Source organism: Trematomus bernacchii, unplaced genomic scaffold, assembly GCF_902827165.1.
Source record: "Trematomus bernacchii unplaced genomic scaffold, fTreBer1.1, whole genome shotgun sequence".
Lineage (NCBI taxonomy): Eukaryota > Metazoa > Chordata > Actinopteri > Perciformes > Nototheniidae > Trematomus > Trematomus bernacchii.
Genome location: NW_022988015.1, coordinates 1 through 17,500, shown reverse-complemented (window position 1 = coordinate 17,500; position 17,500 = coordinate 1). Strand labels below are relative to the sequence as shown.

Genomic DNA, 17,500 nt, shown 5'->3' with positions numbered 1-17,500 from the left:
GAGTTCAGTGGGTTGAGGTCAGACCCTGATGCTGGACGAGAGGCTCTAGTTCATCCCAAAGGAGTTCAGTGGGTTGAGGTCAGACCCTGATGCTGGACGAGAGGCTCTAGTTCATCCCAAAGGAGTTCAGTGGGTTGAGGTCAGACCCTGATGCTGGACGAGAGGCTCTAGTTCATCCCAAAGGAGTTCAGTGGGTTGAGGTCAGACCCTGATGCTGGACGAGAGGCTCTAGTTCATCCCAAAGGAGTTCAGTGGGTTCAGGTCAGACCCTGATGCTGGACGAGAGGCTCTAGTTCATCCCAAAGGAGTTCAGTGGGTTGAGGTCAGACAAAATGCACAGTGCATTTCCTTAGCTGTGGATGAGTCCACTGACACCACTGACAATGCTCAGTTGCTGGTGTTTGTGAGTTTTGATGATGAGGCAAAGGGGGAGTTTGTTGAAGATGTGTTGGGTTCAGGTCAGACCCTGATGCTGGACGAGAGGCTCTAGTTCATCCCAAAGGAGTTCAATGGGTTCAGGTCAGACCCTGATGCTGGACGAGAGGCTCTAGTTCATCCCAAAGGAGTTTAGTGGGTTGAGGTCAGACCCTGATGCTGGACGAGAGGCTCTAGTTCATCCCAAAGGAGTTTAGTGGGTTGAGGTCAGACCCGGATGCTGGACGAGAGGCTCTAGTTCATCCCAAAGGAGTTCAGTGGGTTGAGGTCAGACCCTGATGCTGGACGAGAGGCTCTAGTTCATCCCAAAGGAGTTCAATGGGTTCAGGTCAGACCCTGATGCTGGACGAGAGGCTCTAGTTCATCCCAAAGGAGTTCAGTGGGTTCAGGTCAGGTTCTTCACCAGACTCCTTCACCAGACTCCTCCACCAGGCCTTCATGGACCTGCTTTGTGAGGCTCTGCTGGAACAGAAAGGTTCTTCTTCCCCAAACTGTCTCCACAGAGTTAGAAGCAGAGAACTTTCCAACATGACTTGGTGAAGCTTTAAGAATCCTCTTCACCGGAGCTAAGGGGCCGAGGCCGACCCCAGAAGAACCACCCTAGCATTACCCCGAGTGGAGTGTTCCAATACTTTTGTCTATTGATGCAATATCTGTCTTTTTTATTACTGCACATATTTTATTCCAAAGCTATATTTTCTTTTAACATTACAGATGGAGCAGCTTATTTCAGACTCCAGCTTACTGCTTCCTGCCTACTACCTGCCAGCTACCTGCCTAAGACCTGCCAAAGACCAGTATCTGGGAATGTTAAGCCCTTCCACTATTTTCCAAGAGGGCGTTGCCAGATTTTCAATTTCAGGATTTAACCAGGAGATGGCGCTTCATTCACAAAAACAGGAAGAGAACTTTCATGGACTTTCAGTTTTGTTTAGAAGAGCATTTGAACACATCAATATTTTAGATCAAATAAAGTATATCTAATCTTGTAATTCAATAATATATAGTCTTTATATATTAAATAACTATGGCCAAACTAAGACTTAGTTTTTCACAAGAGAAAATGCAGATATTATATAAAAAACTAAAGTTAAAATCTTGTTTTTAATGCCCCAAGAGCAATAAAAACACTTGTTAAAAAAATACAAGCTGTAAAAATACTTATATATATTTAATACTAATAACATAATGATTAATTTGAGATGATAATACTTTTCAGTGTCTGTCTCATGCAGCAGCTGACCCGGCCGACAGTAAAAATAAACATTTATAACTAGTTTAGGTTGTTTGAGAGGTAATTAAAATAGCTAAGGGTGATGATCTGACTTGAAGTGTGTGTTTTTGCTCCTAATTAAATGTGTACAAGATGTGAAGTCAACAGGTATTCACTCAGAGGGGGTTACTGTAGCTACTATTTATTTTCAAATGCATATAGGCTCAGTCAAGAATTTGAATGGGATGGGGAGACGTGTGTGATTAAAAATGAGTGTCCAAACTATGGCCAAACTAAGACTTAGTTTTTCAAAAGAGAAAATGCAGATATTATATAAAAAACTCAAGTTAAAATCTTGTTTTTAATGCCCCAAGAGCAATAAAAACACTTGGTAAAAAAATCCTGAGTGAGGCTTTCATAAATTGCATTTAGCTGACGCTTTTATCCAAAGCGACTTACTATTTAATAAATGATTATTCATAACAAATATGAGTGATGTGTGATTATTATTCATGCTATATACTCATATAGGGCTAAGGAAGCAATCAATCCTGCAAATTAACTCTTAGTTGTTCAATATATTTATTCAGACAATGTGAGTAGAAATACAGAAATTCTGCTCCCACCTAAGGCCAACGTTGCAATATTACAACATTTCCCTAAAAACTTACCAAAACGTAAACATTTTAAAACTCTTTCATTTCTGCTCCAGAGGCTATACAACAACATCTGAAAGGTCAAAAAAACAAACAGGGCTCGACAGCCATTTGTAGCATATGGGAGAATGGTGATGTGAACTCAACACGTAGTCACTCAGAGGGGGGTACTAATTATTTTCAAATGCGCATAGGCAATGCTATCCATTTACATGTACTGTAGGCTCTTTCAGTCAAGAATTTGAATTTGAATGGGATGGGGAGACGCTCTGCCAACACTGACCCAATCTTCTGCTCCTTACAACCCACTCACTGCCTGTGTTTGAACATTCGTACATTTCTGAATGAGGCCTAACATTCCGAGGTTATTCTGTATTTTCTGAGTTCTTGGTCATTTTCCACGGGGGCGTTGGGAGATGGCACATCAGCATAAATACAGCGCTGTGACACCACACCTCAGCAGGAGCCGAGGTAGCGTGCAAACCATAGGCGGCTACCCTGAGTTAGGAATTTCATGCTTAGTCACACTGCAGATGGCCGTTTCCAATTTAAAATCAGATGTTATCACGCTGCAGCATGCACTTCTTGATTCCAAACTGCTATTGAACAGTAAGAAAACCAAAGCAATGCTTTTTGCTCCCAAGTCAGCGTCCTCCTCTTGCCTCTCCATTGACACCCTTGATGGCGTTTCTGTTGAGTTTGTTGATACCTACAAATATCTGGGCTTTTGGTTGGACAGTAATCTGAACTTTAAACACCATATTGAAGTTTTAACAAAGAAATTGAAATTCACTCTTGGCTTCCTTTATAGACTTAAATGTTGTTTTTCAATTTCATCCCGTAAAAGGTTGGTCTCTGGCTTATTCCTGTCCCAGCTGGACTACGGTGATACCATCTATAGATTTGCCTGTCCCACTGTTTTGGCCAAACTTGACCCACTCTACCATGCTGCACTGCGTTATATATCAAATGCACCCTATAGGACTCATCATTGCACACTGTATAGCCTAACTGGATGGTCCTCACTTACTATGCGTAGGATGCAGCACTGGTTTTTATTAATGTATAAAGCCATTTTAGGTAAGCTTCCACTCTACATATGTGTCAGATTTGCCCCAGTTTGTGACTCTCACAACCTCAGATCCAGGTCCTGGATACGGGTCCAGGTTCCTGGATACGGTTCCAGGTTCCTGCTGTACGGACTGAGGCTGGAAAAAGGAGTCTTTCTTATTATGGTCCTTGGTCTTGGAATGACCTTCAATCACGCCTCAAACTGAGGGCACTTGTCTCTATAGCATGCTTTAAATTGAAGTTGTCTGAAGTCCTCACCACCAGCTGCTCTTGCAGTAACAAGTACTTTTCTTACTGTCCTAATGTGCTCAATGTAGAGACTGCAGGGGGAATCGGAATCGTCGTTGAAGTTGATGATTACGATTGTAAAGCAGTTTTGAATGTAGCGTGTAACGGCAGTAAAGTCGTCCCATTTCTTCCATTTGGTTTGGACAGAGCAAAACCACAACGAGCAGCTCCATTTGGTTTGGACAGAGCTAAACCACAACCAGCAGCTCCATTTGGTTTGGACAGAGCTAAACCACAACCAGTAGCTCCATTTGGTTTGGACAGAGCTAAACCACAACCAGCAGCTCCATTTGGTTTGGACAGAGCTAAACCACAACCAGCAGCTCCATTTGGTTTGGACAGAGCTAAACCACAACCAGCAGCTCCATTTGGTTTGGACAGAGCTAAACCACAACCAGCAGCTCCATTTGGTTTGGACAGAGCTAAACCACAACCAGTAGCTCCATTTGGTTTGGACAGAGCTAAACCACAACCAGCAGCTCCATTTGGTTTGGACAGAGCTAAACCACAACCAGTAGCTCCATTTGGTTTGGACAGAGCTAACCACAACCAGCAGCTCCATTTGGTTTGGACAGAGCTAAACCACAACCAGTAGCTCCATTTGGTTTGGACAGAGCTAAACCACAACCAGTAGCTCCATTTGGTTTGGACAGAGCTAAACCACAACCAGCAGCTCCATTTGGTTTGGACAGAGCTAAACCACAACCAGTAGCTCCATTTGGTTTGGACAGAGCTAAACCACAACCAGCAGCTCCATTTGGTTTGGACAGAGCTAAACCACAACCAGCAGCTCCATTTGGTTTGGACAGAGCTAAACCACAACCAGCAGCTCCATTTGGTTTGGACAGAGCTAAACCACAACCAGCAGCTCCATTTGGTTTGGACAGAGCTAAACCACAACCAGCAGCTCCATTTGGTTTGGACAGAGCTAAACCACAACCAGCAGCTCCATTTGGTTTGGACAGAGCTAAACCACAACCAGTAGCTCCATTTGGTTTGGACAGAGCTAAACCACAACCAGTAGCTCCATTTGGTTTGGACAGAGCTAAACCACAACCAGCAGCTCCATTTGGTTTGGACAGAGCTAAACCACAACCAGTAGCTCCATTTGGTTTGGACAGAGCTAAACCACAACCAGCAGCTCCATTTGGTTTGGACAGAGCAAAACCACAACCAGCAGCGCTTCAACACAATCGGCCATTGTTGTTGTTGTGAGCTGTGAGGGGGTTCTGCGCGGTTTGGCTTCATGAAGCAGGCACGCAAACGGTTACGCAATGACGCAGCACCAGCCGGACTCTGGGCGGTGTGCAAAGAGCCGGAGCTAAACCGAAGAACTGGTTCTGAACATGAAAAAGCTCTAGCACGGAGCTAGAACCGGTTCTGAACCTGGAAAGCTCTAGCACGGAGCTAGAACCGGTTCTGAACCTGGAAAGCTCTAGCACGGAGCTAGAACCGGTTCTGAACCTGAAAAGCTCTAGCACGGAGCTAGAACCGGTTCTGAACCTGGAAAGCTATAGCACGGAGCTAGAACCGGTTCTGAACCTGGAAAGCTCTAGCACGGAGCTAGAACCGGTTCTGAACCTGGAAAGCTCTAGCACGGAGCTAGGACCGGTTCTGAACCTGAAAAGCTCTAGCACGGAGCTAGAACCGGTTCTGAACATGAAAAGCTCTAGCACGGAGCTAGAACCGGTTCTGAACCTGAAAAGCTCTAGCACGGAGCTAGAACCGGTTCTGAACCTGGAAAGCTCTAGCACGGAGCTAGAACCGGTTCTGAACCTGAAAAGCTCTAGCACGGAGCTAGAACCGGTTCTGAACCTGGAAAGTTCTAGCACGGAGCTAGAACCGGTTCTGAACCTGGAAAGCTCTAGCACGGAGCTAGAACCGGTTCTGAACATGAAAAGCTCTAGCACGGAGCTAGAACCGGTTCTGAACCTGGAAAGCTCTAGCACGGAGCTAGAACCGGTTCTGAACCTGAAAAGCTCTAGCACGGAGCTAGAACCGGTTCTGAACCTGAAAAGCTCAAGCACGGAGCGTGAACCGGAGTTGCGTTGAATGAGGTATAACTGTGTTTTTAATGTTTGTTTTACTTTGATGTATGCACCACGACACCAAGTCAAATTCCTGGTACGTGTCAACCTACCTGGTGAGAAACCTGATTCTGATAGTGTGTGTGTGCGGTCACCTTGGCGATGATCTGCAGCATGTGGTCCTCGCCCCCCCCCCCCCAGGACCCCCTGCAGCCTGCGCAGGTTCCTCAGAATCTTCTTCTTCTTCTCGTGCAGACGCAGCCGCCCGTTGGCAGCCAGAGACTCGTTCCTCTGCAGCTGCCGAGGCCGCAGAGCATCCTGCTGAGCCCGCCTCTGCAGCAGCCAATCATGGCTCAGCTCCTGGGGGGGGCGGGGCCAGAGTCAGCTGGGGCTCAACGGTGTGTGTGTATGTGGCTCTGTGTGTGTTTCTGTGTGTGTGTGTTTCTGTGTGTGTGTGTGTTTCTGTGTGTGTGTGTTTCTGTGTGTGTTTCTGTGTGTGTTTCTGTGTGTGTGTGTTTCTGTGTGTGTTTCTGTGTGTGCGTGTGTTTCTGTGTGTGTGTGTTTCTGTGTGTGTTTCTGTGTGTGTTTCTGTGTGTGTGTGTTTCTGTGTGTGTTTCTGTGTGTGCGTGTGTTTCTGTGTGTGTGTGTTTCTGTGTGTGTTTCTGTGTGTGTTTCTGTGTGTGTGTGTTTCTGTGTGTGTTTCTGTGTGTGTTTCTGTGTGTGTGTGTTTCTGTGTGTGCGTGTGTTTCTGTGTGTGTGTGTTTCTGTGTGTGTGTGTTTCTGTGTGTGTGTGTGTTTCTGTGTGTGTGTGTTTCTGTGTGTGTTCTGTGTGTGTGTTTCTGTGTGTGTGGCTCTGTGTGTGTGTTTCTGTGTGAGTGTGTTGCTGTGTGTGTTTGTGTGTGTTTCTGTGTGTGTTTCTGTGTGTGTTTCTGTGTGTGTGTGTTTCTGTGTGTGTTTCTGTGTGTGTGTGTTTCTGTGTGTGTGTGTGTTTCTGTGTGTGTTTCTGTGTGTGTGTGTTTCTGTGTGTGTGGCTCTGTGTGTGTGTTTCTGTGTGAGTGTGTTGCTGTGTGTGTTTGTGTGTGTTTCTGTGTGTGTTTCTGTGTGTGTTGCTGTGTGTGTGTGTTTCTGTGTGTGTTTCTGTGTGTGTGTGTTTTCTGTGTGTGTGGCTCTGTGTGTGTGTTGCTGTGTGAGTGTGTTGCTGTGTGTGTTTCTGTGTGTGTGTGTTTCTGTGTGTGTTTCTGTGTGTGTGTGTGTTTCTGTGTGTGTGTGTTTCTGTGTGTTGTGTGTGTTTCTGTGTGTGTGTGTTTCTGTGTGTGTGTGTTTCTGTGTGTGTTTCTGTGTGTGTTTCTGTGTGTGTTTCTGTGTGTGTACACAATCTGAAGTCTCCTCCAACAATGCTACATAAATATATATAAGACATAAAACAATAACACGACTGAGTTGCTCCCGATGGCCAACGGTGTGTGAGTGTGTGTTGCTGTGTGTGTGTGTGTGTGAGTGTGTGAGTGTATGTGTGTGTGTGTGTGTGTGTGAGTGCGAGTGTATGTATGTGTGAGAGTAAGTGTGTGCGTGTGTGTGTGTGTGAGTGTGTGAGTGAGTGAGTGTGTGTGTCTGAGTGCGAGTGTGTGTGTGAGTAAGTGTGTGCGTGTGTGTGTGTGTGTGTACCTGGTCCTGTGACACGCCCCCTCTCAGGATTTCTCTCAGCGAGTCGCCCGGCTGCGTCCTGATGACATCAATGATCAGCTGTTTCGTGCTGACATTCAAAATAAAATGTGATTAGTGAGAGGGTGAAGCTAACATGCTAAGCTACCAGAGCAGCTAAAGCTAACATGCTAAGCTACCTGAGCAGCTAAAGCTAACATGCTAAGCTACCTGAGCAGCTAAAGCTAACATGCTAAGCTACCTGAGCAGCTAAAGCTAACATGCTAAGCTACCTGAGCAGCTAAAGCTAACATGCTAAGCTACCTGAGCAGCTAAAGCTAACATGCTAAGCTACCTGAGCAGCTAAAGCTAACATGCTAAGCTACCAGAGCAGCTAAAGCTAACATGCTAAGCTACCTGAGCAGCTAAAGCTAACATGCTAAGCTACCAGAGCAGCTAAAGCTAACATGCTAAGCTACCTGAGCAGCTAAAGCTAACATGCTAAGCTACCTGAGCAGCTAAAGCTAACATGCTAAGCTACCTGAGCAGCTAAAGCTAACATGCTAAGCTACCTGAGCAGCTAAAGCTAACATGCTAAGCTACCTGAGCAGCTAAAGCTAACATGCTAAGCTACCTGAGCAGCTAAAGCTAACATGCTAAGCTACCAGAGCAGCTAAAGCTAACATGCTAAGCTACCTGAGCAGCTAAAGCTAACATGCTAAGCTACCTGAGCAGCTAAAGCTAACATGCTAAGCTACCTGAGCAGCAGGCCTCTGGTGTCTGGTTGGTCGTTGGACTCGTTGAAAATGTCGAACTTGTTGGTGAGCGTCAAAGAAACTTCAGAGTCAGCTGACGCATCGCCTGAGGAACACATTGATTATTATTCATCAAATGATGTTACACACGATGCAGTGTTCGTGGGGTTAGTAGTAGTATTAGCTGTAGTATTTATTGCAGTATTGTTAGTATTAGTGTAGTACCGCTGAGCTCCTGTAGGCCTGGCACTGATCCCAGGTCCTTCAGCAGCTGCCTGAGGGGGTCAGAGGGGTCGGGAGACAAAACCTCCTGGTGCTCCAACAACAGCTGCAACACACACACAACATCTGTGCTTTTATTGTGAAAGGGAAGCAGGAAGTGATGCAATGTCTTAGAGTCAGTGTAGCTGTTGTGTATGTGTTTACCTGGTGTGTGTGTGTGTGTGTGTGTGTGTGTGTGTGTGTGTGTGTGTGTGTGTGTGTGTGTGTGTGTGTGTGTGTGTGTGTGTGTGTACCTGAGGCCTGTACAACGAAGCCGGATTTTCGCTTAGCGAGCTAATTTAAGGGAGAACTCTGGGTTTCCGGTCCTACGACGCTGGGGGGGAGAGAGCTGTGGCTGATGGGCCAATAGGTGTGTAAACACATAGCATTCTGACTGTTTAAAAAACGGTAACAACGGACTATTTTTCTTAGCGGATGCATGTCAATTTAAATCAATACATACAACTATTTTTTAAATCAATAAAAACATTTTCTAAATCCATAAAAGCATTTAAATTAATATTGGGAGTCATGTCGTTACTTTGTTGAGAATGTGGCCATGTAATAAACGGGATAATTTGCAGCGACTTGGTCATTGTGGGGAAAAATAACACCCAGGGATCAAGATCCCTCCGCTACGCGGATCTTGATCTGCCTGACAAGGCTCCATTAAAATATAAATATTTTTAGTGAATTACTGAGTTTAGGCACGTTAATAACGTTTTAATGAAGTTGAATACAGAATATTCATATTTGTCAGTGATTTCATGTCAATTCGGCGACATAAACATAAATGATCGTGGTGAAGATGATGATTAAATTAGGATTAAAAATCGAGAGCCGGCTGCATTTCCTCTCGTTCGTTTTTTTCGACTAAACAACATTATTTTGTTAAATAACAACATGGTGATGTTTTGTAAATGATTACATGTCTTATTTAGCACAGACTATGATCCTATCCATGACATATGGATCTTAACAAAGATCCGCTATACATTAGTACCAGACATACTGTACATCCAGCTTACTGTATCGAAGTTGATTTCACATGAGCTCCAGTGTGGAACCCCACTGCACCCCCTGGTGGATCAATGATCCATTGCAGCTGGCTTCACAATAATTACATTTATTTATCACGGGGGCGGTCTCAAGTCAGACTGGAGGCAGTCTCTTGATCACGGGCAAATCACGGGCCGTTCACGGGCCGACCACGACCCTCGCGTTTCAAACTGTCCTAAATTAGCTGCTACATCTGTAGATAGGACACGGCTGGCTTGAGCGATCCACTTGATAACCAGCGTCGTAGGACCGCCTAGCGAGAGCGCGTTTGTTTTGGATTAGGCCAACCAGCTAACTCAAACATATCCAGGTTAGGTTGAACCGGCTTCGTCGTACAGGCCTCTGGTGTGTGTGTATGTGTGTGTACCTGGTGTGTGTGTGTGAGAGAGTAACAAGAGCTATATTCAGAGCTCTGTTGCCTTGGCTACAATCTTTCATCGTTGCTGTTGTATGATTGGTGTTTAGCTACGGTATTTAGCGTCTACAGCACCTCCGCTTTTAGGGTTGACGTAGACCCAAACGTCGCCCGGAGGTCCCCCGGTGTTGTTGCGGGAGCTGCTGCACTAGCTAACGCTGCACTAGCTAACGCTACACTAGCTAACGCTACATTAGCTAACGCTGCACTAGCTAATGCTACATTAGCAAAAACAAACGCTAACTTATTTTGCAAAAGGTGCAGCGGGCTTCAAACACGTTCCCTCCACTGGTTTCAACCAAGCACTAAATTCAATGTTTTCCAACCAATAACGGTTGAACTTCCCCATATTTATTTGTAAGTAGATTTGTAGAGACATGAGTTTCTGACTGCCGCTAGCTGAAGCTTGGTTGCTAGGTTACTAGCTGGGTGTTCTCCCATAAGGGGCCGGGGGAAACAAAGTTAGTGATGACTGGTTCCATGTTGATTTATTTCAATACAGATTATTGGGGGGAACTGAAAGGCTCTCACCGTACTGGTTACTTTGCAGCCCGCACATTTCCCCCAAAACACATTTAGACGCTATCGCAACACAGAAGTATCTTTCAAATCCCTTCATTTTGAAGACCTTCTAAATCATATTTAAGACCTTTCTTATTTTTTTGGTCATATTTAAGACTTTTTTAAGGCCTTAAATTCAGATTATCAAATTTAAGACTTTTTAAGACCCCGCGGGAACCCTGGTGTGTGTGTGTGTGTGTGTGTGTGTGTGTACCTGGTGTGTGTTGCGCAACTCGCTGACGGAGATGTAAACAACGGGTTTGTTGACGATGAGCAGCTCAGAGAACTCATCCATGTTGAACCTGTCCTCGGGTTCAGGGACGTCACACACACCATGCAGAAACTTCCTGTAACACACACACACACACACACACACACACACACACACACACACACACACACACACACACACACACACACACACACACACACACACACACACACACACACACACACACACACACACACACACACACACACACACACACACACACACACACACACACACACACACACACACACACACACACACACACACACACACACACACACACACACACACAGTGAGATGTTGTGTACCCTAACCCTGTACACGATTACTCTCTGAATGTATTAGTATTTTATTCAGTTTTTAAGAAATCTTGTAACTGGTGAACATTGAGTGTCAAAATGCCGCCTTAAAAGATCTCTCTACCAGTGTGACGGCCCCCCACCTGAACGTGAGGAGACTAAAGATCTCTCTACCAGTGTGACGGCCCCCCACCTGAACGTGAGGAGACTAAAGATCTCTCTACCAGTGTGACGGCCCCCCACCTGAACGTGAGGAGACTAAAGGTCTCTCTACCAGTGTGACGGCCCCCCACCTGAACGTGAGGAGACTAAAGATCTCTCTACCAGTGTGACGGCCCCCCACCTGAACGTGAGGAGACTAAAGGTCTCTCTACCAGTGTGACGGCCCCCCACCTGAACGTGAGGAGACTAAAGATCTCTCTACCAGTGTGACGGCCCCCCACCTGAACGTGAGGAGACTAAAGGTCTCTCTACCAGTGTGACGGCCCCCCACCTGAACGTGAGGAGACTAAAGATCTCTCTACCAGTGTGACGGCCCCCCACCTGAACGTGAGGAGACTAAAGATCTCTCTACCAGTGTGACGGCCCCCCACCTGAACGTGAGGAGACTAAAGATCTCTCTACCAGTGTGACGGCCCCCCACCTCTCTACCAGTGTGACGGCCCCCCACCTGAACGTGAGGAGACTAAAGATCTCTCTACCAGTGTGACGGCCCCCCACCTGAACGTGAGGAGACTAAAGATCTCTCTACCAGTGTGACGGCCCCCCACCTGAACGTGAGGAGACTAAAGATCTCTCTACCAGTGTGACGGCCCCCCACCTGAACGTGAGGAGACTAAAGATCTCTCTACCAGTGTGACGGCCCCCCACCTGAACGTGAGGAGACTAAAGATCTCTCTACCAGTGTGACGGCCCCCCCACCTGAACGTGAGGAGACTAAAGATCTCTCTACCAGTGTGACGGCCCCCCACCTGAACGTGAGGAGACTAAAGATCTCTCTACCAGTGTGACGGCCCCCCACCTGAACGTGAGGAGACTAAAGATCTCTCTACCAGTGTGACGGCCCCCCACCTGAACGTGAGGAGACTAAAGATCTCTCTACCAGTGTGACGGCCCCCCACCTGAACGTGAGGAGACTAAAGGTCTCTCTACCAGTGTGACGGCCCCCCCACCTGAACGTGAGGAGACTAAAGATCTCTCTACCAGTGTGACGGCCCCCCACCTCTCTACCAGTGTGACGGCCCCCCACCTGAACGTGAGGAGACTAAAGGTCTCTCTACCAGTGTGACGGCCCCCCACCTGAACGTGAGGAGACTAAAGGTCTCTCTACCAGTGTGACGGCCCCCCACCTGAACGTGAGGAGACTAAAGGTCTCTCTACCAGTGTGACGGCCCCCCACCTGAACGTGAGGAGACTAAAGGTCTCTCTACCAGTGTGACGGCCCCCCACCTGAACGTGAGGAAACTAAAGATCTCTCTACCAGTGTGACGGCCCCCCACCTGAACGTGAGGAGACTAAAGATCTCTCTACCAGTGTGACGGCCCCCCACCTGAACGTGAGGAGACTAAAGGTCTCTCTACCAGTGTGACGGCCCCCCACCTGAACGTGAGGAAACTAAAGATCTCTCTACCAGTGTGACGGCCCCCCACCTGAACGTGAGGAGACTAAAGGTCTCTCTACCAGTGTGACGGCCCCCCACCTGAACGTGAGGAGACTAAAGATCTCTCTACCAGTGTGACGGCCCCCCACCTGAACGTGAGGAGACTAAAGATCTCTCTACCAGTGTGACGGCCCCCCACCTGAACGTGAGGAGACTAAAGATCTCTCTACCAGTGTGACGGCCCCCCACCTGAACGTGAGGAGACTAAAGGTCTCTCTACCAGTGTGACGGCCCCCCACCTGAACGTGAGGAGACTAAAGATCTCTCTACCAGTGTGACGGCCCCCCCACCTGAACGTGAGGAGACTAAAGATCTCTCTACCAGTGTGACGGCCCCCCACCTGAACGTGAGGAGACTAAAGATCTCTCTACCAGTGTGACGGCCCCCCACCTGAACTTGAGGAAACTAAAGGTCTCTCTACCAGTGTGACGGCCCCCCACCTGAACGTGAGGAGACTAAAGGTCTCTCTACCAGTGTGACGGCCCCCCACCTGAACGTGAGGAGACTAAAGGTCTCTCTACCAGTGTGACGGCCCCCCACCTGAACGTGAGGAAACTAAAGGTCTCTCTACCAGTGTGACGGCCCCCCACCTGAACGTGAGGAGACTAAAGATCTCTCTACCAGTGTGACGGCCCCCCACCTGAACGTGAGGAGACTAAAGATCTCTCTACCAGTGTGACGGCCCCCCACCTGAACGTGAGGAGACTAAAGATCTCTCTACCAGTGTGACGGCCCCCCACCTGAACGTGAGGAGACTAAAGATCTCTCTACCAGTGTGACGGCCCCCCACCTGAACGTGAGGAGACTAAAGATCTCTCTACCAGTGTGACGGCCCCCCACCTGAACGTGAGGAGACTAAAGATCTCTCTACCAGTGTGACGGCCCCCCCCACCTGAACGTGAGGAGACTAAAGATCTCTCTACCAGTGTGACGGCCCCCCACCTGAACGTGAGGAAACTAAAGGTCTCTCTACCAGTGTGACGGCCCCCCACCTGAACGTGAGGAGACTAAAGGTCTCTCCACCAGTGTGACGGCCCCCCACCTGAACGTGAGGAGACTAAAGATCTCTCTACCAGTGTGACGGCCCCCCACCTGAACGTGAGGAAACTAAAGGTCTCTCTACCAGTGTGACGGCCCCCCACCTGAACGTGAGGAAACTAAAGATCTCTCTACCAGTGCTACGGCCCCCCACCTGAACGTGAGGAGACTAAAGGTCTCTCTACCAGTGTGACGGCCCCCCACCTGAACGTGAGGAGACTAAAGGTCTCTCCACCAGTGTGACGGCCCCCCACCTGAACGTGAGGAGACTAAAGATCTCTCTACCAGTGTGACGGCCCCCCACCTGAACGTGAGGAGACTAAAGATCTCTCTACCAGTGTGACGGCCCCCCCACCTGAACGTGAGGAGACTAAAGATCTCTCTACCAGTGTGACGGCCCCCCACCTGAACGTGAGGAGACTAAAGGTCTCTCTACCAGTGTGACGGCCCCCCACCTGAACGTGAGGAGACTAAAGGTCTCTCTACCAGTGTGACGGCCCCCCACCTGAACGTGAGGAGACTAAAGATCTCTCTACCAGTGTGACGGCCCCCCACCTGAACGTGAGGAGACTAAAGATCTCTCTACCAGTGTGACGGCCCCCCACCTGAACGTGAGGAGACTAAAGATCTCTCTACCAGTGTGACGGCCCCCCACCTGAACGTGAGGAAACTAAAGATCTCTCTACCAGTGTGACGGCCCCCCACCTGAACGTGAGGAAACTAAAGATCTCTCTACCAGTGTGACGGCCCCCCACCTGAACGTGAGGAGACTAAAGATCTCTCTACCAGTGTGACGGCCCCCCCACCTGAACGTGAGGAAACTAAAGATCTCTCTACCAGTGTGACGGCCCCCCACCTGAACGTGAGGAAACTAAAGGTCTCTCTACCAGTGTGACGGCCCCCCACCTGAACTTGAGGAGACTAAAGATCTCTCTACCAGTGTGACGGCCCCCCACCTGAACTTGAGGAGACTAAAGATCTCTCTACCAGTGTGACGGCCCCCCACCTGAACGTGAGGAAACTAAAGATCTCTCTACCAGTGTGACGGCCCCCCACCTGAACTTGAGGTGGGTCTGGCTGATGAACCGGTTCAGGGTCTGCAGGTGGTCTCCCTCCCCGGGGAACAGCTTGTTGGCGGCGGCGTGCTGCAGCATGCGGGCGATGCAGCCCAGCAGGTGGCGCTGTTCGGGCTGCAGGCTGCTCCCTGCGCTGCGCTGCAACACCTCGAAGCCGTCCGGAGCCACGATGGCTGGGTTCATGTATCGATAGTAGACCAGGTTCCCCACGATCTGACGAGGAGGAGGCAAGATTCAGAACAGAATATATCTGTATTGTCATCATACAAAGTACAACGACATTTCTTTGGCAACTCTCACTGCAGTAAAAAATAAAACAATAAATAAATAAGAGTGGTAAAGCAGAGCGATGAAAGTCAATGTGCATATTTACACTTCCAGTCTAAAAACGCTAAATGCAACCCTAACCAAAGGATGCAGGTCAAATAGCCATACATATTTCTAAATAGTAGTGGTTGCAGTCTTTGAGGGGTGGAGGTGTGTATGAAGGCTTGTCCTGTGCACATCAGCTACAGTGAAGATATGTTAATGACCATCTGAGGTCACAGGCTCCTCCCACAGAGAAACACAATACAACAGATCAGTTCAAATAGTGCAAGGAGAGTGTTAGAGCCATTTTCATTTTGATATTATTGTCTGAATGTTAGGCTTAATAATATAAAGTAGATTAAACTCTTAACTAATCAGGTATTTTTGTGAGTCACACTATAGTTTAAAATATATTAATTTAAGGCTCACTTATTTGTTATGAAAGGTGCGTCAGTATCACGTGCATGGCTAAATGCCTATATATGGTAGGTTGATAGGACACTATACAAGTAATTGGAATATGATATATTACATAAATAATTTGTAAGTTGCAGCCAGATGGATGTTGTTTCAAAAGTTCAGGTGTTTAATAGTCTGATGGGATGAAACTGTCCCTGAGTCTGGTGGTTTGAGTCCTGATGTTATATCAGAGCAACACACTTCCTCCTCAGGACCGGTCTATATTCTGGATTCTGCTCTCATGGCTCAGTCTAACTCCTGGAGAGGAGCAACACACTTCCTCCTCAGGACCAGTCTATATTCTGGATTCTGCTCTCATGGCTCAGTCTAACTCCTGGAGAGGAGCAACACACTTCCTCCTCAGGACCAGTCTATATTCTGGATTCTGCTCTCATGGCTCAGTCTAACTCCTGGAGAGGAGCAACACACTTCCTCCTCAGGACCAGTCTATACTCTGGATTCTGCTTTCATGGCTCAGTCTAACTCTTGGAGAGGAGCAACACACTTCCTCCTCAGGACCAGTCTATACTCTGGATTCTGCTTTCATGGCTCAGTCTAACTCCTGGAGAGGAGCAACACAATTCCTCCTCAGGACCAGTCTATACTCTGGATTCTGCTCTCATGGCTCAGTCTAACTCCTGGAGCTCACCTTGTACAGCTCGTCCTCGCTGGCTTCAGGAAACTTCTCCTGCAGAGAGTCTCTCAGAACCTTCGCTGTGTAGCGCAAACCATACCTGCAACACACACACACACATTACACACACAGACCATACCTGCAACACACACACACATTACACACATTACACACACAGACCATACCTGCAACACACACACACATTACACACATTACACACACAGACCATACCTGCAACACACACACACACACATTACACACACACACTACTAGTACACACACAGACCATACCTGCAACACAGTACAAGACAAGGTACACAACTGCAGCGGTTGGAGGACAGACTTACGGTAGTTTGTGCAGGTTGGAGGTGATGGCCTTGAACACGCGCTCCGTCAGGTTCTTTAAGTTGATGATGGCGATGTCGATGCGTCTCTGAACCTCCGGGTGGAGCAGAGCGTCGGCAGCAGAGACCTCGTACGGCAGAGAGCTGCAACAAAAGAGGGTTACTGCACCTGTGGTAGTGAGTAAGTGTGTGTGTGAGTGTGTGTGTTATCTCCACCTCCTGGTCCCCGTGTTGCTCTCCGTCTGATTGATCCAGGTCTTATAGACGTCCACAGGGTCGGTCCTGATGCTGGGGGCCGGCTCCTGCAGCAGGTCGTGCAGCGCGGGGCCCAGAGTCTCCTTCAGGGCGCTTTGCCCACGGGCCGAACGGTAGAAGTTCACCAGCATCTTGATGACGGTGGGGTTCCCGGTGACCACGTCCTGAGGCTGCTCCACCTTCAGCCTGCCTCCGTCACAGCAGACACACACACTCAGTTCATTATGATCCTCCATCACACACTCAGTTCATTATGATCCTCCGTCACACACTCAGTTCATTATGATCCTCCATCACACACTCAGTTCATTATGATCCTCCGTCACACACTCAGTTCATTATGATCCTCCGTCACTCACTCAGTTCATTATGATCCTCCGTCACACACTCAGTTCATTATGATCCTCCGTCACACACTCAGTTCATTATGATCCTCCGTCACTCACTCAGTTCATTATGATCCTCCGTCACACACTCAGTTCATTATGATCCTCCGTCACACACACACACACACTCAGTTCATTATGATCCTCCGTCACACACTCAGTTCATTATGATCCTCCGTCACTCACTCAGTTCATTATGATCCTCCGTCACACACTCAGTTCATTATGATCCTCCGTCACACACTCAGTTCATTATGATCCTCCGTCACACACTCAGTTCATTATGATCCTCCGTCACACACACACACACTCAGTTCATTATGATCCTCCGTCACACACTCAGTTACTATTTTTCTTAACTTGTATTTTATTTATTATTGTTGTTTT

At 47.9% G+C, this 17,500-nt stretch overlaps 1 protein-coding gene across 1 annotated transcript in view; it reads right to left on the bottom strand.

The window, feature by feature from the left end:
- The window catches only part of LOC117472221 (ras GTPase-activating-like protein IQGAP3), a gene marked incomplete at its 5' end in the record, with an annotated part of 27,968 nt that extends 11,055 nt beyond the window's left edge, over positions 1–16,913 (bottom strand). Inside the window, 10 exon segments of the mRNA XM_034117390.1 lie at positions 5,846–5,891; positions 5,893–6,050; positions 7,356–7,443; positions 8,090–8,192; positions 8,312–8,414; positions 10,597–10,729; positions 14,707–14,939; positions 16,144–16,228; positions 16,476–16,616; positions 16,689–16,913. Coding sequence (XP_033973281.1) covers positions 5,846–5,891; positions 5,893–6,050; positions 7,356–7,443; positions 8,090–8,192; positions 8,312–8,414; positions 10,597–10,729; positions 14,707–14,939; positions 16,144–16,228; positions 16,476–16,616; positions 16,689–16,913 — 1,315 coding nt within the window.
- Positions 16,914–17,500: the final 587 nt, after the last annotated feature.